Source organism: Equus caballus, chromosome 20 (genome assembly GCF_041296265.1).
Source record: "Equus caballus isolate H_3958 breed thoroughbred chromosome 20, TB-T2T, whole genome shotgun sequence".
NCBI lineage: Eukaryota > Metazoa > Chordata > Mammalia > Perissodactyla > Equidae > Equus > Equus caballus.
The window spans coordinates 24,100,045-24,120,488 of record NC_091703.1 but is presented as its reverse complement, the minus strand read 5'-3'; the positions used below and the strand labels follow the sequence as shown (position 1 = coordinate 24,120,488).

At 40.8% G+C, this 20,444-nt stretch overlaps 1 protein-coding gene and 1 long non-coding RNA gene across 10 annotated transcripts in view; one reads left to right on the top strand and one right to left on the bottom strand.

Moving 5' to 3' along the window:
- Nucleotides 1-20,444, top strand: part of KIAA0319 — a 94,375-nt gene that overhangs the window by 30,797 nt on the left and 43,134 nt on the right. For 4 of the 7 annotated variants that reach the window (XM_001915673.5, XM_023624526.2, XM_070244146.1 and 1 more), the window contains 4 exons: nt 6,155-6,310; nt 9,574-10,343; nt 17,492-17,684; nt 20,241-20,339. In XM_001915673.5, the coding sequence (XP_001915708.2) occupies nt 6,256-6,310; nt 9,574-10,343; nt 17,492-17,684; nt 20,241-20,339 (1,117 nt within the window). In that variant the 5' untranslated portion in view covers nt 6,155-6,255. The remainder of the gene's footprint in view (nt 1-6,154; nt 6,311-9,573; nt 10,344-17,491; nt 17,685-20,240; nt 20,340-20,444) is intronic. The other 3 variants (XM_014734219.3, XM_070244145.1, XM_023624524.2) reach the window with 1 other exon arrangement.
- On the bottom strand, nt 1,291-20,413 carry LOC111769289 (uncharacterized). 3 transcript variants are annotated; one of them, XR_011429561.1, is made up of 5 exons: nt 20,289-20,413; nt 19,250-19,342; nt 9,059-10,332; nt 8,680-8,877; nt 1,291-1,469 (listed from the first exon to the last, which is right to left on the bottom strand). It is a non-coding gene; the product is annotated as an uncharacterized lncRNA (long non-coding RNA). The 3 variants fall into 3 exon arrangements; XR_011429560.1 differs by lacking the exon at nt 1,291-1,469 and having other exon boundaries at nt 8,642-8,877; XR_002802179.2 differs by lacking the exon at nt 1,291-1,469 and having other exon boundaries at nt 8,642-8,877; nt 9,059-9,196.

The window sequence follows — 20,444 nt, the reverse complement described above, 5'->3', positions numbered from 1 at the left end:
CAAATGGCTACCCATTTTTCCAATATCATTTATTTAATAATCTCTTTTTTCCCCACTGATTTGAGATGTCATATTTAATCATGTCCTGTAGTTTTGTAAATATTTGGATTCATTTATTGAATATCTGTTCCCTTCAGTGATCTATCTTTATACCTGTATCATCTATTTTAATGATTGTCACTTTATTTTCACTGTCTGATAGAAGTAGTTTCCCCTTAATTCTCTTCTCTTTCAAAAATTTTTTGGCTTTCCTTTGTTGTTTATTATGCCATGTGAACTTTAGAGTCAGTTTTGTCTCATTTCTCATTTTCCCAAATAAAATTTCCACCAGTATCATTTTTATTGGGAACATAGAAATTGTAGAGTCTATCTGTTCAAGAACATTTATTCATGTTTTTCTCCATTTACTTAAGTTTCTTTGTGTTTCTCAGTAGCATTTTAAAGTTGTCATAAAATAGATAGGCAGATATCTTGTTGAATTCATTCTTAGGTCTTTTATTCTTTATTTTTTTGTTTGCTGTTTTTGCTGTGCTCTTCTACTATATCATCTGTAGTTTTTTTGTTGTTGCTATAGCCTTCCACTATTTCTTCTAACTGGTGGTTGTTAATGGTAAAAATTTTAAGAAAAACTAGACATAACTTAATCTTCTACTTTTTAAAAAATATTGTCTCCTTGAAGTTTAAAAATAGACATTTAGGTGTCTTCTTTCTACAATACAGTCACTTTGTTCACAGGGATTGCAAGTTATTCACATGCATACCAGCAATTTTGAAATCATCTGTCACTTAAAAAAAATGTTTTTAACTAAAGAAGCATTTTTATTTAAAATGTATACTTGTGTTAAAAGATTAGCTTTTTAAAACCTAAAATTGTTAATGTTAGTAGGTGAAAAATTAGTAAAATAGAAGCCAAAATATATCAACTTATGTTTTAAGATTGATCTCTTTCCTCAAGAAGTTTACAATTTAGTTGGAGAAAAATATACATATGCTTGAAAAAATTAATTACTCCTGTAAGAAAGCATATACTGGCTATCATATAAGTGGTTTCAGAATTCATGGGCATATTTGCCACTTTAAAAAATAACTAAGTTATCATAAAGTTTTGGCCTTTTATAGTATTTGAGATCTCCATAAAGCAACTGTCATTCACTATATGTCTCTGCTCTGAGCTTACCTGAACCTAGGCATTTTGCAACCCCTGCACTGAAAAAAAAGAAGACTAAGTAATGTCTTTTACCCATTAAAATAACATCTGGCTCCTTATAGTAAAAAGTTCAAGATAAGCAGTGGCATAAATGAGATAAAAGTTTATTTCCTCCTCAGAAGAACTCAAAGGTTGGCAGTCGAGAGCTAGTACAGCAGCTCCACGTCATCAGGGACCTCCCATCTTTCTAGCATTGACTTGCATTCTCAAGGCCTCTGCATAGTCAAAGATGGCTGCTGGGTCCTAGCCTTCGTGCTGTGTTCTAGGGAGCAGGAAGGAGGAAAGAGGAGGAGAGCAAAATGAGCTATTCCTAGAAGTTGTATACAATAGTTTCTTTATATCTGATTGGCCTGAACTTAATCACATGACCTCACTAAGCTCCAGGGGGTTTGGGAAATGTAGTGTCTTAGCTGGGCACCCTGGTGCCCCAAATAATTATCTGAGTCTTCTTACTAAAGAATATGGGGAGAACGTTCACTGAGTAGACGCCCAGCAGTCTTTGCCACAGTCACCCTCACCTCATTCTTGAGCCTCACTGTTTCTGCCTCCTTGACCTTCATCCCTTTCTTGTCCAGGTCCTGGCACAAGAAGGGCTCCATCATTACTTGTTGAATATATTTTTGTGCTTTGTGCATCTCTGGGCTCACCCCATTCCTATGTCTCATTCATTCTCTGATCCCATCCCTGAGCCCTCCTTACGCCATCTCTGAACAGTGATGGCATCACTATCATCCAAAGAGAAAGAATGCAATTGGGATGAGGCTTCTGCGATGGTCTAGGGGTCATGCGTGATAGGCAGCCCAGAAATGGAGTGGGGTTTAGGAGCAAGATCAAGCCAGAGATGTCAGGAGTCAGAAATATCTGTTCTACGTACCACTTGGTAATTTTTTTTAAAGCTGCTGTGTTAGAATGACCATGTCAAAATAGCTAAGCCTTCTTTAAATATAAGAATTATAATTGTATTTTATTGATATAAAGGTAAGATGTTTTCAGTTTAGAAAAAAGTAGAAAACACAGATAAGAGAGAAAAAAAAAAGGAAGAGAGAAAAATCATCAAATGGGAGAGAAAAATTATTCTCACCAGTTTTCACCTTGGGAGGGGCATTTCCTTCAGATCTTTCCATGTATAAAGTTGATCCATGCGGAGTTTATGTAAGGCTATCTGGATTTGTACTATTTATAACGTTTTGAACTTGTTAAGGCTTGTTTTAAAAGCCCTATTTTACCACTCAGATTTAACTTTACCTTTGATCAAAATTTTTAGAAAGCTAGACAGGATTTCTATGTGAATTCTTTAATATTTTTCTTCCTCTTTAATGAGGATGTGAAACCAGGAAGGTGGCAAAAGGCAAGCAGCGGGAGAGAGCATGACTCTATCAAGAAAGTTGGACAATTCAGAGACTGAATAAGTAAGGAAGGTCTTCTTAAGTAACCCAGAGTGGACGGTGCTTTCAGAACCCTAGACGAGGATTGGGGCTGCGACAGGGAGAACTCAAGATCTAGAGTCTAAAGACTGACTCCGAAACTCAGTTTCCTTTTGTGTGAAATGGGAATAATAAGAACTCCTACCTCAGAGAGAATTGTTACAAGAATCAAATAAGATAATATACATCAAAACCTAATTTAACCCATGAGGTACTAAATGTGTATTTAAAAAAGCGAAGTCTGTAAACTATTAGAGCTGAAAAGACTTCTGATAACATCTAGTCCATATGCCTTTTAATGTCGAGGAAATGGAGATCTGTTGTTTGCTTGCATTAATGTACTGAATAGAAGAACCTTAAATATGATATTGAGGATAGGAAATGCTTTTGTTGCTGAGCACTCTGAGTTTGCACTGAGATACTGACAATGAATTGCTTTCTAGAGCGTTTCAGGTACAATATGGTGGTTGGTTGCGAAGGTACATTGCACAAGGGTATCTGCCATAGGGTCAAGGAGTTGGAAACTTGGCCCACAGTCCATTTGCCAAGCTGTGTGTCTTTGGAGCATTGTCTGCCCAGAGACAAACCTTTTCTTAATTTGCCCAAAGGTACCCGAGGATATGGTGGAGGCCTAGCCTTTATCCCTGGATTCTTGACCAGTTGTCCGTGGCTGACAGCAGCACTGCTTTTCTGGGGCACTGTCTTGGGCAGCTGACTGAATGCCATTCCTAGAGGGCTGGCTGCTGTCCACTTGCCTTTTGGGTCGGGAGTGGTCACTTAGTGTAGATGGAAGATGGCCAGTCTTCCTTTCTATCCTCTTCTCATCTCAAACCACACTTTCCTCGCTGGAGCGAAAGGAAGTTATTGGTGGCAAACTCTTTGTTTTTTGTTCTTTCTCTGGGGTTTTAGGCATGAAGCTTATGGGACTCTTCCTGAACATTTATGTTCTCCGCTTTACCTTAATGAAGCTGGTGTTCTGATGGGCTTTGTCATCCTGCCACAGAGAAGTGTTGTACCCACTTCCTGACTTTACCCAAGGTCACCTTCACTCTGGTTCCTTTCTAGTCTCTGGGTCTAACTCAGCTCAATAACATTGGGCCCTTGGAGGTCCCCTTTCACCTCCCTCGAGCACTGGCCGGTAATGGTTGTAGGGTGGGCAGCAACGTTGTCCCAAGTGGTCTGTGTCAGAGCCATCAGTGCAATTCAACAGGAGGCGTTCTTCTAAGTTTGAGTGGTTTTTGATGAAGCCTTGCAAGAGGTCCAGCAGTTCCAAAACCCCCTTCCATAGAACGCTGTGTTTGATTTTGTTTGTAGGCTCCTTGTCCTTTCCAGTTGCCTCTGCTAAAGTTCATTTGTATATCAGGACCCACAAGATGGAGGCTACCCCAGTGGCCAGGCCCATGGCACAAAACTAAACCTCAGTCAGCGTGCACTTGTGGGAAACACCTGTCAAGGAAACTTAATAAACAGCGATCACCATCCTCCACCTCAGCTCTAGCTAGCTCACCTTACCCTGGAAATAGGCCCTGCGAGCCTTCTAAGGAAACCTCACTCTTGCCCAAAGCCCCCCCGCCCCCAGGGGAACCACACTCCATTGCTGTGAGGCACTACGCTCCCCCAATCCACGGATTGTTTTCCCTTCAATAAAGGACATCAAACTCATTACTAAATTGTTTTAGTTTTGTCTTTTGATACCTCCCACCTTCCCTAGATTGCCATGTTATTCTTGAATCCAGCTAGGAGGCGTCTGTCAGGGTGTGTCACCCTCTTTGCCATCCCTGGTACACTTGAAATTTCTAAATGTACTGAGATGCTTCTGGAAAGAGGGAGGGGAGGTGAGGAGTCTTGTTCTGTCATAAAAGGCTGAGTCTAAGTGTGGATGGGGAGGGAACAAAAGAGTAGGTGAGGAGAGTGGCGTGAACTGGAACTAAAATCTAGTTTACCATAACATACCAACTTGCAACTCACAGCAAGGTTCTGACGCACTCATTAGGAAGCCCTTATCTAGGTGTGCTTCCTCCTGGGAGCCTTTGTTATGTATTTGAAATAGCAAGTACTAGGGGTCCAGATCTCCTAATACTGGTTTTTCAGTCTTGGGTGAATCAATGAACTTTATTTATTTATTTTTTTAGCTAATCTTCTTCTTCATTTTTTTTCCCCAAAGATTGGCACCTGAGCTAATATCTCTTGCCAATCTTCTTTTTTTGTTTTCCTTCTTCTTCTCCTCCGCAAAGCCCCCCAGTACATAGTTGTAGGTCTCTCTAGCTCTGCTGTGGCATGCTGTCTGGCTCATGCCGCCTCAGCATGGCCCGATGAGCGGTGCCATGTCCGCGCCCAGGATCCGAACCGGTGAAACCCTGGGCTACTGAAGCGAAGCCTGCGAACTTAACCACTAGGCCATAGGGCAGCCCCAGTGAACTTTTATGAACCTCAATTTCATCATCTGTAAGGCAGAGATAATAATATTGCTTGGATTGTTGTGAAGATCACACTAAAGAAAGTGCCAGGCAAAAATAAAAAGCTAATTTTACCATATTTCATTGAATCTAAGATGCTAGTGATTATAAGATACATCATTATTTTAAATACCACTAAAGAAAAAATCCTGTATCATACCATGGTACATTGCTTTTGTATCATTTAGAGTATTTCTACCCAATGAAAGAGATTTCTTTAGGCAGAATTTTATCGTAAACCATTGTTGTGCATATGTAAAAAAGAACTATAGGGCGGCCGTGCCAGTGGTGCAGGGATTAAATTCAGGCGCTCTGCTTTGGCCACCCAGGGTTTGCCAGGTGGGATCCTCAGCGTGGACCTAGGCACTGCTTATCAAGCCACGCTGTGGCAGCATCCCACATATAAAATAGAGGAAGATGGGCGTGGATGTTAGCTCAGGGCTAATCTTCCTCAAAAAAGAAAAAAGTAGAAAAAAAAGGATCTATAAGTGAATATAAATTAAGGTATCTTAAATTTCCTCACAATCTTAGTCCATTTCTGCTGAATCCCTTGTCAAGGCAGTTAGTGATATCTGTGTTTCCACACAATGTTGTGCTGTGCGGTCACAAGCACTGGGGATGCAGCATTTCTTAAAAGAGTGCTTCACGTTGTCTTCCTTCCAAGCCTCTGACACCAGTTCTGCATAGTCAGTCAGTATGCACAAGCAATGGCATCTATTTCCTGCCCAGTGCTTGGCCAACTTAAGACTCCCTATTTCAGAGATGGTAAAGTATGAAAATATTTGCATGTTAGAATTGATAAAATGTAGCAGTATGATTGATTCTGTCTTATTTCATAGGTTTGGGCTTGTAAGGGGAGAAAGCATGAAACCCTTTGCCTCTTCTTAGGAACTGTACTTGCTGTTTGAACAAACTTCAGGTGGATGATTTGCCTGGGATGTGGCCCTGTGCTGTTCATGGGATGGGCTTCCCACTGACATGAATAAATGAGAGAAATAACTGTGTATGTTTTCACATTTACCTATTCTTTTCTTCCTTCCTGTCTCCTTTCTGTTTTTCCTTTGAAGTTCTTGAGGCCAAATCTGGCTCCTAACATCAAAGGAAGTGTGCACCAAAGGCCTCTCAGGGCTGTCTCAGAAGCCTGCCTCCACCCACTGTGTGAGGTAAAATGGCGCCCCCCACAGGTGCGCTCTCTTCATTGCTGCTGCTGGTGACCATTGCAGGTAGGAAACCATTACCCTGGAGACACCAGTGTCACACCTGGGCTTCCTGTCTGGCTTAAACAACTCAGATCAACCTGAAGTGAAGGTGCTATGTGTTTGCTTTCCAAAAGAATTATTTTACATATAAAAGGCATGAAAGGCAGACCGCATGCATGAGTGGTTTTCTGGAAACAGGAATTTAAATTGTTTTTTAATATCATGACTCTTTTGGGGAAAACAAAATCACATTTCATATATATTAGGAAAACTTTCTATTTATATATTTATTTAAAAGAATTGCACAGTAGATCTTTTTGGAAAACAAATGACCAGACTCTCTTTTATCATAAATCTTTATTTTCATATATTCTGTTTGCTTACTGTGGGTACACCTAATGCATAAAATCATTGGTGACCATCAATTCTGGTGATCTATGGCCTGGGCGAGGCCAGCCAAGCCCATTTGAACTTACCAAGGACTGAGGTTAGACGTATGGCCAGGGAAACTGATTTTATGTCTAGGGTTCGTCAGTGTGGTGAAACCATGAGGCTTACCTTAGTGTGACCCTTGTTAAAATGCGGTTTCCTAGGACCCATCCAGATCTACTCTATCAGAACTCCTATTGGGTGTGGCTCAGGAGTCAATAAGCACCTGGACAGGATTCTGAAGCATCTAGATTTTTATAAGCACCATTTTAGATTATACAAGGGCAACTTTAGAAAATGCTACCATTGGAAAAGCCCTGTCATTCCCTGGAGATTAGTGTCCCCATGCCATCCATCCATCTTATTAAACTCACCACCGCTTAGTGTGTGAGACAAAATGCTCCTTATTCCATGCTTAGCGTACTCTGTACTCTGGAAAATACTGTCATTAATGTTTGAGCACTCATTTTTTTTCTCTCAAATCCCCGCTTTTTCATTCCTTTTTGTCTTTTTCTTGTGAGATGTTTTCCGTTAATTCAAAATTCCTGAATTATGGAGCCCCAGTAATGTTATTTGCAGTTTCCCTATCTTCCCTCTCTATCCTCTTTACCTTGGAAAAATGCTAACCAATTATTTTATTGATGTCAACAATCATGGAGTGCCTACTGTGTGCATGGATTGGGCTGGGAATTTATAGAGCTTACAGACATGGGTGAGTGTTCTCTGATCTCTTCAAGAGCTTTCTAGAGTGAGTCTAATAGATTCTGAACTAATTATGGGAACTTGGCCCAAAGGAAGAACAGTTTATTTGTTGGGAACCCCCCCTTCTCAAACTTCTTTATTTTGCATTAAGATCTTTGGTTAAAGTGTGTATATCTAAACAGCCCATTAAGGTGACTTTCTGCAGAACAAAGAGATAATCTGCCCCAGAGGTGTATGGCAGTCTACCTGACTGAAACCTGCTTAAAGCTTTGTGTTGAAGGCTTCTGCCATGGAAAGTCCTCCTTACCCACCAGTAACAATTTGCTTGCTCCAGGATCACAGCCTTTTCCCTGTACGGTGGTTCCTGGAACACAGTTTTACAAGTTGGCTTTTGAGCTGTCTCGTGGCCAGAGCCAGAAATGGAACATGATAGTTTCTATGAAGCACATTGTCCAAAAGGAGATGACCCAACAGTTTTTCAAGAGAAATACAGCATATCCTGCCATTTGTGTTTGAAAGAAATCTCTAGCTTGGATCTTCATTTAAAGGCCACACAGGGATGTAGTGGTATCCTTACAAATAAAGGCAATATTTTTAAGAGTAGAGCTGGGAGTTGGAGATTACCTGTCTCTGTTCTCCACCCTTCATCATCTCTTGACTTAATTAGAAATGCTATTTTCCTATGTTCAGCTGGAGTTGTTTTTTCCCCCTCCATATCTGAGATTAAGCTTTTCTTTAGAAAATAAAAGGCTAAAACTATCAAGGTGATTTTTAAAAAGTAGATTTGTGTTTGAGAAAATGTCATTTCAGTTGAATTTATTGCTTGCTTATTCCTTAGGAAAGAAGCTTATCTACTATATCTAATTTCTATTAAGTTGGACCAATTAAACTTTCCTGTAGAGTCAATGTTTGGCACTGAATGATTCTTAAAAATTTATAACAGGGGCCGGCCTGGTGGCACAGTGGTTAAGTTCGCACATTCCACTTTGGTGGCCCAGGGTTTGCTGGTTCAGATCCCGGGTGTGGACCTACACACCGAATGTCAAGCCATGCTGTGGCAGGCGCCCCACATATAAAGTAGAGGAAGATAGGCATGGATGTTAGCTCAGGGCCAGTCTTCCTCAGCAAAAAAGAGGAGCATGGGCAGCAGATGTTAGCTCAGGGCTAATCTTCTTCTTCCAAAAAAAAATTATAACAATAATGACATATGCACAGGTAAAAATAAAGATGATTCATATACTGTATTTAACCATGTCTCTTACCTCCAGTTAGAAGTAATCTCTGACTGTCACTATGAAAAAAGTCCCAGCTATTAAAAGAACTGTCAATGATGAGCCCTCACTAGGAAGGCGATCTCTTGCCATTCTGAGTTCTGCCGCAGAACTCAGATACAGTGCTTCTCAAACCATATGTGGTGAGGGACCCATTTATTCTTATTTCCAATCCAACATAGACTGATCCTGTAAAATATCAACAAACAAATAAACAAAAAAGAAAAGTGATTTTGCACTTGCATTTCAGGCAATGACAAATTGCTATAGCAGTTTCTAAAAGCCTCAAGTTCTGTTATTTTGTCATGGATTGGTGACAGTTTGTGGCCCTGTGTCTGCAGACCACACCTGTGTGGCACCACTCTAATACCTGCTGTATATGCCTTGGAAACATCTGTAGTTCATTATTTAGAATCGGATTAAAGCTGGTTGTCAGAGATCGGCATGGAGGACAAGTGTTTCTCTCCTTTGATGTTTCCCTGTCAATTTGCTCTATCATCAGAATAACCTGTGAGATTAAAAAAAAACCCAGTTAACAACAGCAACAATATGATGTTGTCCCTAAAGTAAACCTTTATAACTGAATTTTGGGTGAGAAGCAAAATATAAATAATATAAAAGCAGTACCCACATAGAAAAGAATGCTTCTTTTCACTTGTGGAGTAACATTACATGACGAGAGAAGGAAGGTGAGATGGACAGGTGGAAGAATCTATGGATGGATGGGTGAGGGTGGAAGGGAAGGAGGATAAATGTATGGAGAGGTGTGTTGATGGATGGACTGCAAGATAATGCAGTGGACGTTCTCTAGGAAATGCTGGATGTTTATTTGCTTCCCAGATGTGACATGCCTCTCGTCCTCATTGGAATCTGCCTTGTTTGCAGGGTGCGCCTGTATGAAGTGCAGTGAGGGAAGGACATATTCCAATGCAATCATTTTACCTAACTTGGAAACTACCAGAATCATGCGGGTGCCTCAAACCACCCCCACGGTGGACTGCACAGCCGCTTGTTGTGACCTGTCCAGCTGTGACCTGGCTTGGTGGTTTGAAGGCCGCTGCTACCTGGTGAGCTGCCCACACAAAGAGAACTGTGAGCCCAAGAAGATGGAATCCATGAGGTCTTATCTCACCTTTGTGGTCAGGCCTGCTCCGCGGCCTGCACAGTTGCTGGACTTTGGGGAGATGATGCTAAAGAGGGGTTCCCCATCAGGAATCTGGGGGGACTCACCTGAGGATATCAGAAAGGACTTGCCTTTTCTAAGCAAAGATGGGGGCCTAGAGGAGATGTCTGAGTACTCGGACGACTATCAGGAGCTGGAGCAGGACATCTTCCAGCCCATCAGCAAGCAGGAGCCCAGAGGGAGTGCCGAGTACACTGACTGGGGCTTCCTACCAGGTGGTGAGGGCCGTTTCAACTCCTCTGCTGGAGACAGCCCAGCAGCATCAGCGGAGAAGCAGCAGGAGGACCCTGAGCCCCGTTATCTGGACCGGGAGCTCCATAAGCTAAACGAGTCGGCATGGACCCCAGCCCCAAAACACTCTCCGGAGAGAAGGTTGTTGCTTCCTTTGGTGACTACTCCATCTTCAGGAGAGGTGTTGGAGAAAGAGACTTTTCAGCTCCAGGAACAATCCAGCAACAGCCCTGGAAAACAGGTAGGTGTGGTTTGTATGTGCTTGAGGGGGTGGGAGGGACTGAGGAGAGCTGACGGCTGGAGGGGCTGAGGTTGCTTTTCAGAGCCAGACATTCATTACGCTGCAATGCTCCAGGCACTCATTTCAGAGCCAGTAGGTTCCTCCTAAGGGCAGCTGTCTCAGGTGTCAGCAAGAACAATGACTCTCAGAGCCTTCCAGGAAAGAGAACGCCTTGTTCCTCTGCTGTGCTCTCGTGACCAGACTTTAAAAGAAGAAATAGTTGTTCTGCCTTCACAAGTGAGCCACCTAATGATGATTCAGTGCTTCTGCCTAGAGATGCCTCTATCGGTATCCAAGGTGAATGAGGATTTTATAGAAGTCCCAGGAGCCAGCCCATGTACACAGCACATATACCCTGGGGCTTTGAAAATCTATCATCGTAGGTTTTGTAGGGGCAGAAAAGTTTTCCTTTCTTCCCTTCTAGGTTCTTTGGCTGGTCTACTAATTAAATTGAAATAAGACAGACTAAGAAAAGAAAAACCAATTTAATTTTGTATGTTGGGGAGTCTCATGAAAATATGAGACTCAAAGAAATGACCAAAGCAGCAATCTTTTAGATAAAATAAACAGTAAATTTGTGAACAATTGACAGGACAAAGTGCTCTGGGCTTGATGAACAAGTAAGAACTGTTAAAAGATAAACTGAGGCATGTTAAAAATTTCAAGCGTTTGTGTGAGCAAAAATCAATTCAAATCAGGCAGCATCCAATCTAACAGATAGAAAGAAGCTCTGAGGAGCTGTACGAAATGAAAAACTTGTATAGCCAGAAGGGAGTGGGAACAAGGAAGTTATACTAGACAAAAAAGCCTGTTGGTTATTGCAAAGTTCCTTTCCTTTAGGGAATGACAGGGGTCTATCAGGCAGATGACCTCATTAGTGCCGATCAGATGATTCTGATTGACTAGTTTAAGCTTCCATTTCTGGGAGAGCTGAAACTGTAATTAAGTGAAATCATGGTTTGGGGACATGGAGCTTAGCATAACTGACTCCATTCTGGGTCTGTTGTCTTTTTTTTTTTTAACACAAGATTTGTTTATGCAGCCTCCGTGGCCCTAAATTTCCTATCTCTGGTGATAAGGATGCCTTCTATCCTCCTCTTACAGGGAGGGTACCTTTCATGCGGGAGATTTTTCTTCTGCTTTCAGGGGGACAGGGGAGGGTCAGAATGTCCTTCTTGCACTGGATTATTTCTCAAGTACCTTTAATTCAAAATAATCAATATGTCAAGTGCCATATTTTGGGATGACATATTCTGCACCCCTGCAGTTTCTTCGAGACCCATCGGGTGCGTGGGTTGCTAAAAATTCACCAGTGACTTGAATCAGTTGGATAGGAGGAGAGAGATACTAAGGAGAGAATGTAAGCTATACTGTACAAAACTTCCCATGAAAAACCCAGGTGAAACAGCGTAGGAATCTCTGGGAGAGTAGACATTCCAAAAGCAGGGGGAAGGTTCAAGTGTGATTGGCAGAAGGTCAAGGAGATAGAAAAGGAGACTGCTGTGAGGAGAGAGTAGTTGGAGAGCTCAGAAGCTGCTCATCTGGGAAATGCCAGGCAGGACTTGATGAGAATGTGGTGAGCACATTGATTAGGGGACCCCGAATGCAGTTGGAAAGGAAGTTGATGTGGGGTCAGTGAGCCGAGGAGTCGAAAGAAAGATTTCTTGGACTCTCAAGGTCTGGCAGTAGTGCTCTTTTATTTAGAAAATAGTATGGAATAGCATGGGGACAGCACCCATGGGCAGTCAGAGCTGCTGCATGGGGATAGAACCCACGGGCAGGAGGAGCTGCTGCATGGGGACAGGACCCACGGGCAGTCAAAGCTGCTGCATGGGGACAGCACCCATGGGCAGTCAGAGCTGCTGCATGGGGATAGAACCCACGGGCAGGAGGAGCTGCTGCATGGGGACAGGACCCATGGGCAGTCAAAGCTGCTGCGTGGGGATAGAACCCATGGGCAGGAGGAGCTGCTACTGCAAACATGGGTTGAGCGTAGGGCTAAATTTAAGGCATAGGTATGTGAGTTATCTCTGTACAAGACAAAGGAAAGAATATGTGAAAAGAGTTGTTAAAATGGTATCAGTGTTGGTAGGGTGTGGTTATTGGGTGGTCCTGTAACTTTTAGATAAGAATCAAACCAGATTAAGTAAATATCAGAAGCCACCACCTTAAATATTATCTTCAGCTAAAGACAAAGGAGGATGGTGCTGGTGAGGGGAGTCAGCTACATGAGGTTACCAGGCAGTAAACAACTTAAGTCCTTGCCTTCTGCATTAAGAGTTTCCAGAGATAAGGCCATCCCCCCTTCCTCCTGGTGCAGAGAGGGAGACACCCCCCACAGATGGAGACTTCCTTCACAAATGCAAATATCTCTTATCAAAGGGCAAGCAAATTCCACTCCTCAGAGCCTCCTTCTCATCTGCAGTTTTTAAAAGTAACCAGCCTAAAATAATCCTCATCAAAGTGACAAAAGGACAGGTCATGGGAGAAACTATTGTATTTCAAGATGCAAGAGGACAGATCGGAATGTAAAGGGACATAAACCAATTAAGACTTTTTTTAAAGGAAAATACTATTGGAGATATCAGTGCTTAGGTTAGAGTAAGTGAAGAAAGCTGGATTGAATTGCCTATACATTACAATCTCAACCATAAAAAAAGTTTCTTTAATGGTGAGATTATCAGAAGTGTTTTTCTGTTTTGGTGTACTTTACAATACTTTTCAAAGTTTCTATATTTTTCTGTACTTTCAATTGTCTTAAAATTTTTAAAACTCAATTAAAAAATAATCTGAAACTGTCAAAACTTAACCATGTTCTTTTCTCATATCACTAAATATTAACATAATATGCTATCTTTTATGTTACCAGATCATTTACTTTCTAGCTTCTATGGATGGAAGTGTTTCAAATCAAGCTCTATTAAAAATGTTTTGGCTCATGAGTTCTTTGAGGTTGTTTATGTTAAGAGATAACAATCAAACAAAGGTAAAATCATGACTTGTACATATATAAAATGAGCATGTGTTAGAGATTTTAGTCACTCATTAATCATTGAGCCAACTAGGAAAATGTTATAATTGTTGCACAAAAAAATCCAAAGAATGAAAACATTCGTAGATCAACAATGTTGAAATAAATGTGCAAATGGAGGCAAAACTGGTTTTTCCAGGCAGGAGGGGAGGGAGCTCAATTTTTAATTTCTACCAGACGGGGTAAAATCTACATGTCTATAGACAAGAATTATTTTGCATTGTTATCAGTTACCTACAACTTATAAAGTTGTAAGATTGCTCAAATACAAGAAATACTAGAATCAGATAACCTGGCAGGATATCCTGTAGACAGTATTTTATTTTCCATTGAAATACAACTTATCCCCTACAGTCACATTAAATTTTTTTGAGCTGCATTGAGTTATAGTTAATCCTTGAATAAGTGTTGATAAACAGATAGGTATCATAATAAGAAATATGATTTTATTCTGAGGAAGTGCAAAGTTTGGAATATTGATAGAAAGAAAGATTTCTTCTCTCAACAAAAAAGTGTTTAAAATAGTACACTTGTATTTGATAAATGTGCTAAGAAAATTCAATGGGGGAAAAGAATAGTCTTTTAAACAAATGGTACTGAGGTAACTGGATATTCCCATACAAAAGAATGAATTTAGGCCTCTCAACTGATGAAAAATCACTACAATTTAAACAGCAGATCTTTATTTGGGCAATTAGAATTGCAATTTGGGAGACACAGGTAGAAATCCAGAATGTGTTCCTCTGGGGAGTAAAAGTCAGGGGCTTTTAAAGGCAAAGAAGGAAGGTTGTATTATAATTTTAATTGGCATTGAAGGAAGAGAGCTAATCTTGGCTAAGTGTTGGTTGACTATTGATTCTCTCTTCAGAAGGTCTGCAGTCCTCATTTTTGTGATCAGGGTGTCCGTGCTCCTGCTGCTTTCTCAAACAATTGCTATTTTGGCCCAGTCCAAAGGTTCGTCCCAGTCCAAGGTTCAAGACAGCAAAGCAGTTTCTTTGGAAAGGCAGCTCTGACTCCATTTTAAAATGGCTCCACTGTAGTCAATTTTGATAGGCCCCTGCCTCATACCATGTTAAAAAAATTAAGTCAAAATGTATTGAACACCAAGAAAGTGAACACCCATGGAATGGGATAAAATATTTGTAAATCATATACCATAAATTTTGTATCTGGAATATATAAAGGACTCTTACAGCTGAATAATAAGACAACCCAGTTAGAAATGGGCAAAGGATCTGAATAGATGTTGCTTCAAAGAAGTCAGAAGAATGGCCAATAAGCACATGAAAAGATACTCAATACCATTGTTAAAAGATAAACTAAGGCATATGAAAAATTTTAAGAGTTAAAGCAAAAATCCATTCCAACTGGGCAACGCCAAACCAGAAGGAGTGCTCTACCAGCAGGAGCGCATGGGGAGACTTTGATAGAGCAAAGCTGGAGGCAAAGTAAGAAAATTATTGATTGGGTATAGCTTAAAGCCTAGTTGGCCTTGCTTAGGCTGCCAGGGCATTAGAGCCACCTTGGTCTAATGGCCTCCTCATTTAATTGTTTTAACACCATTAATCTTTAGGGAAATGCAAATTAAAGCCACAATGAGATTTACTTCACTAGAGTGGCTAGAATGAAAAAAACCGAGAATAAGTGTTAGTAAGGATATAGAGAAATTGGAACTCTCAGACACTGCTGGTGGGAAAGTAAAATAGTACGGGCACTTTGGAAAACATCTGGCAGTTCCTCAAAATGTTAAACTTAGAATTACTATATGCCCCAGTGTAGGGGGGGAAGAAATATTGCTCTAGCCTTCTAGATTCTTCTGGCTGGTCTAAGAACTAAATTGACATGATACAGAATAACAGGAGAAAATCAAACAAAGTTTAATAACATGTATACATGGGAGAAACCCAGGAAAATGGAAATGGCCAAAATGGCTGAAGCCACCACCTTAAATACCATCTTCAGCTAAAGACAAAGGAGGATGTTGGAGGTAGTAGTTTGGGACTTCAAAGGGAAAGAAGGAAATTCACCTGGAGATGGAAATGCAAATGTTTTGTAAACAAACGTTTGCCATACCTTGCAAAGATAATGGGACATGGAGGGGACTTGGATCACATGGGCCTTGCTGGGTTCCTCCCTGTCTACCACACCTAGTTCATAATATACTATAGTTATGTATGGTGATTGCTCCTTCCTGGAACAGGCTTTCTACCTTAAATTCTTTTAGGCAGTTGAGGAGGTCACAGTTTCTTCCTGAGTTTTTTGTTCTTAAAAATAATCAAGCCAAAGAGACATATTTTGGGGTAGCAAATTCTGTTGCCCTACACCAGCAATTCCACTTTTTAGTATTTACCCAAGAGAAATGAAAACATGTGTCTACACAAAGACTTGAACGTGAATGTTCATAGCAGCAGTATTCATAAATTACTGCAATTGAATAGGACAAATTCAGGGAATTTGAAACAAATCAAGATTAAATTTGTAGAGGATAAAACACATTTTCTGCAGTTTTGTTTTCAAGTGCACAAGACTAGACAGATTCACCTAAAACAAGTTGTTTCAAAGTAAATAAGAGTAGAGAAATGAAACGAGTCATTTGAGACTTTTATTGACCAGCCTCGGCTTTACATCAAAAAGCTAAAATGGGGGCCGCTGGTGCTCAGTTGCTTCCATAGAAGATCCATTTTCTTTGGGTGGAGTATGTCAAAGAGGATCTGTATCCTGATAACTTAGCAAAGAGTTCTACGTGGAGGTCATTTAAAGATGACTGAATAGCTAAAGTGAAGAACTGGCGTGTGATTCCAGCCTAGAGAGGCAGCATGGTGGGAAAGAGAATGTTCTAGAGAGGAGGCAGGAGTGACATTTTCTTCTCTCTCAGCCATTTCCTGGTGACTTGGAGACCTTGACCAGAAGTGTCTTAGTATCTACAGACTTCATTCTTTATTTCAACATGGCAATATTTTTTCAAGATTCTGTAAGGCTAAAAAAATCCAGTTCATCTTGTGGAATTTGCAGCGGCCCCACTATCATATGCTTTGAATACGTATTCTGAAACTCTGGTTTGCGGTGATTCTGAATTTCATGCTATTCTCAGAAAGTACAGATGCAATGAAAAGCCTCATATATTGGCAGTCACTTCACAAACCCAGATGCCTGAAACTTCAAGGAAATCGAGCATCTTAAAGCTGTAGTAGACCCACTACCTGATTTTTAAAATGTTGGTCAATTGATTTCTCTTAGTCTGATCAATATATTTTCACGTTAACGCTTAATCTTCTTTTTGCCTTGGTTTCTGAAATTTGTTGCTGAAGGTGTCGCCACTTGCCTAGTCAATATCTGGAACTCAGTGGGTATTCAGTTAATATTAGCTGTGATATCAGTTATCCAGTCACAAAATGTCTGCCGTGTTCTTTTCTCAACAGCAAAGAGTAGCTGTTTTCAGTAAACACCAACAGCCCCCTCTCCAGTTTACGTGTGAATTATAGCTTTTCTTTCTGTGGCGTTCTTAGTGCAATTTCCCCTTTGGGTCTCCTGTCTTCTTAGCCTGAGTTTGGCACCACACAGTCACTGGCAGTTGAGGCTCAGAAGAGCATTTTATTTTCATATTATGAGACTTCTCTCTGGCACATATTTAATTGAAAAACTTTAAGTTGGTTAACTCTATAACCATAACTTCAACAAAGTTATAACCAAACTTCAAGTTATAGTTTATACACAACGGATGAATAGAGATCATTTACTCTAGAAGCCTGTTCACAGTTGAATTATCTGATTGTCTTCAATTATTGTCTTACTGATTAGTTCAAGGGCTACCTTAATTATTTTCTCTCTCTTTATCTTGAATATTTTGTGTGTGTGTGTGTTTGCCTATAATAATTGTCTAACCCACTGTTGCCTTGCATTTTTAATAGATAGCAGAGAGAATATTTGAAAGAGATGGTTTAGAGTTCTAGAGTTTTGTGATATTAGACATGGTATTTCAAATGCTACTGAATGAAAAAGGTCACTGACATTGTGTTGGCTTGAAGACTTCAACCTTGTTTTTTTCCATAACGACTTACCCTTGTAATTGATCTCCTAGGTTCTAATGCCTTCCCATAATCCTCCTCCAGCCAGCCTGGAGTTCAGCCCAGCCATGGTGGAGAAAAGCCCAGTTCTCACAGTCGCCCCACAGAGCACAGAGCATAGCAGCCCAAGCCTTACCACGAGCATCATTCCCACTGAGTCTGCCACACCTGAGCAACCTGGATCTGCTCCCACTGCTCCCAGGACAGGTAACTTTAAAAAAATACAACTGGAAGGAATGTATTGGAGACATGCTGTAGAATATAGTAGAGACAACTTTTGAAGTTTACTCATTCCCTCCAGGCACATTTTTGAGCATTTACCATGTGCCAGAATACTACACACTGGGGATTAAAAGATGAATAGTCATTGTCTTTTCCCTCAGTGACTCTATAGGCCAGAAGACAAGACTGACAAGTAAATAGATGGTTTGATACCATATGGTAAGTGTTGTGAGAGGATGCTACGGGAGCAGAGAAGGGGCACCCCACCCGACCTACTTTGAAGGTCCAGAGAAGGCTCTCCAGAAGTGATAATGCCAGGATGGAGTGAGCCAGCTACAATGGGGTTGGTATGTTGTGCAGGTCGAGGGAGCAACATGAGTAATAACAATAATGTTAATTATATTTACTGAGCACTTACTGAGTGCCAGGCACCATGCTTGGCCTTTCCCACCCATCATCTCATTCACTGCCTGTGCAAGAGGACAGAAGTACAAGAGCACGTGTGACATTTTGGGAGAATTGTAAGGAGTTCGTACAGGCTGGAACTGATCATGTGAATGGAGTGGGAATGGCAAGAAATGCAAGATTTTGAAGGATCCTGTGTTCTGTGCTAAGGAATTTGTGTTTTATTGAATGAGTATGGAGAATCCCTGAAAGATTTCAAGCAGGAAAGTGAAATGATCAGATTTGAATCAAGAAAATAGTATGGAGTTGACTGGAGGTAAGAAGATCCGTTAAAAAACTACAGTGAGTGGCCACAGGGATGCAGACAAGGCGCCAGATTCAAGAGATATTAAGGGGGTAGAATCATTAGGATTTGATGAATGGTTGAATGTTAGGCTGAAGGAAAAAAGACTGAGATATATGAATATATGGAACTGAAAATTAAGTGAGCACTTGGGCAGAAGATAAAGGACTAAGAGTCATCAGTGTGAAGGTTATAGTTGAAGACTTGGGGGCATATGGGACCATCCAGGGAGAGTGGCAGGGTAAGCTGGGAGAGCAGAAGGAGCCTTCAGAGCTGACTGAGTGGCCGTGCCACGGACGTAGGAAACAAAGAGGAGAGCGTGGACTGAGGGAAGTAAGGAGGAGAGAATTCCAAGTAGGAGGAGGAATGAGAGGACCGTGTTTTGCTGAGGTCATGGGGAGGACTGAAAAGCTCCCATTAGATTTACTAATAGAGAAGTTATCAGGCTTCGTCATGTTTTCTGAGCCTTTCTATGGGTAACGTACTTTGAGGATTAACCTCTCTTCCTTGATTATTTACTTTGATCCCTAAGTACAGAGAAGGATAATGGTGGAGGAGAAGCCATGTAGTATATTCAAGAGGAAACTGGCCTGGGAATTAGGGTCCTTGGGTACCTATTAGTACCTATTGCATGGAGTTGTTTGAGGGTTAAATGAATTGATAATTTTAAAACCCTTGGGACAGTGCCCGGTACAGCTTAATCTGGTATATAAGTGGTTGTTGAAATAAATACATTTAAGTTAGTTAAATTTTGGTAGATCTATTGCTACTTACCCATATATCCTTAAGCAACTTGCTTTACCTTTCAAGAGCTCAGTTTCCTCATCTTGTGAAATGATAGGCTTGGATCGATGTCCCTTCCAGGTCCACAGTTGCTCACCTTCAGGCAACAAGTCTGTGAAAGTGACAGGAAAGAAGAGCCAGAGAAGGCAGCGAAGGCTCTGCAGGTGGTCAAGAAGGCACTTGAGGGACGAGGGACCGAGTACTGACTGAGAGGAGCAGATTTAAATGAACCACACGTCCAAGCAGTTGAGACCTCTCGAGAGCACTCAGCTTTTTTCTTAATGTTTGCTTTTCTCTGTGTGATATCTTGACATATCTCAATTGTATTTTACAAGTGAAACTGATGTCCAGTTGAGTCAAGCCAATGGAATATATCGGTGTAATCCTGGTTATAGAGAAAGTAAACGAGCATTCTTCTGAACACTGATTTAGTGGATAAGAGCTTTTGATGAGAGCGAATCTTTCTGCTGCTTGAGTTAAAATAGCCTTTTTATATTGAGGTTGACTGCATTTTCTCTTGGAAAGGTGTCAAGAGCAAGGCCATTAGCAATAATTCATTTGGTTACTATCAGAAGAACTGAGTGGTGTGTGACTAATGATATAGAAACACTTATGATTGCACTCAATCTTTTTATGACTAAAAAAGCACATACCAAGGAGTCAAGAAAAGCTGGCAGCAAGAGAGAAAAATAGACCCAATCCGTAGTACCACACCTGTTTCACAAAACTCTTGTCACCCAACACCTTGCTCAGTTGGTCTGAATCATTATTTCTTCACAGTGCCAACCCACATAGACTGTTTTAAGTTTGTGAAGTTTACCCTGCAGCATAATATAGGGCACAGTTCATTTACTAGCAGGAGGGAAAGTGTGTCTTAGATAAAATCATATGAAGAACTATTACAAAAATATGTTATTTTATGGATACTAAAAACAAATCTATTGTAGGACAGTAGTTGAACATAATTCTGGTATATATAATGGAATGCACTATTTCTAATTAACTTTCAGTGAAAGAGCTCATGGTGTCTGCTGGAGATAATATAATAATAACTTTACCGAAAACTGGAGTTGAACTGAAGGCTTTTGTTGTGCCAGCGCCACCTGCAGGTCAGTTTGACTTTCCTCTGTGACCGCTAGGGGCGGGTTAGCTGGGATGTGCTTATTTATCAGGTCGTTAGGGGTTATTTACAACATTGATTCGTTTTCGCAATA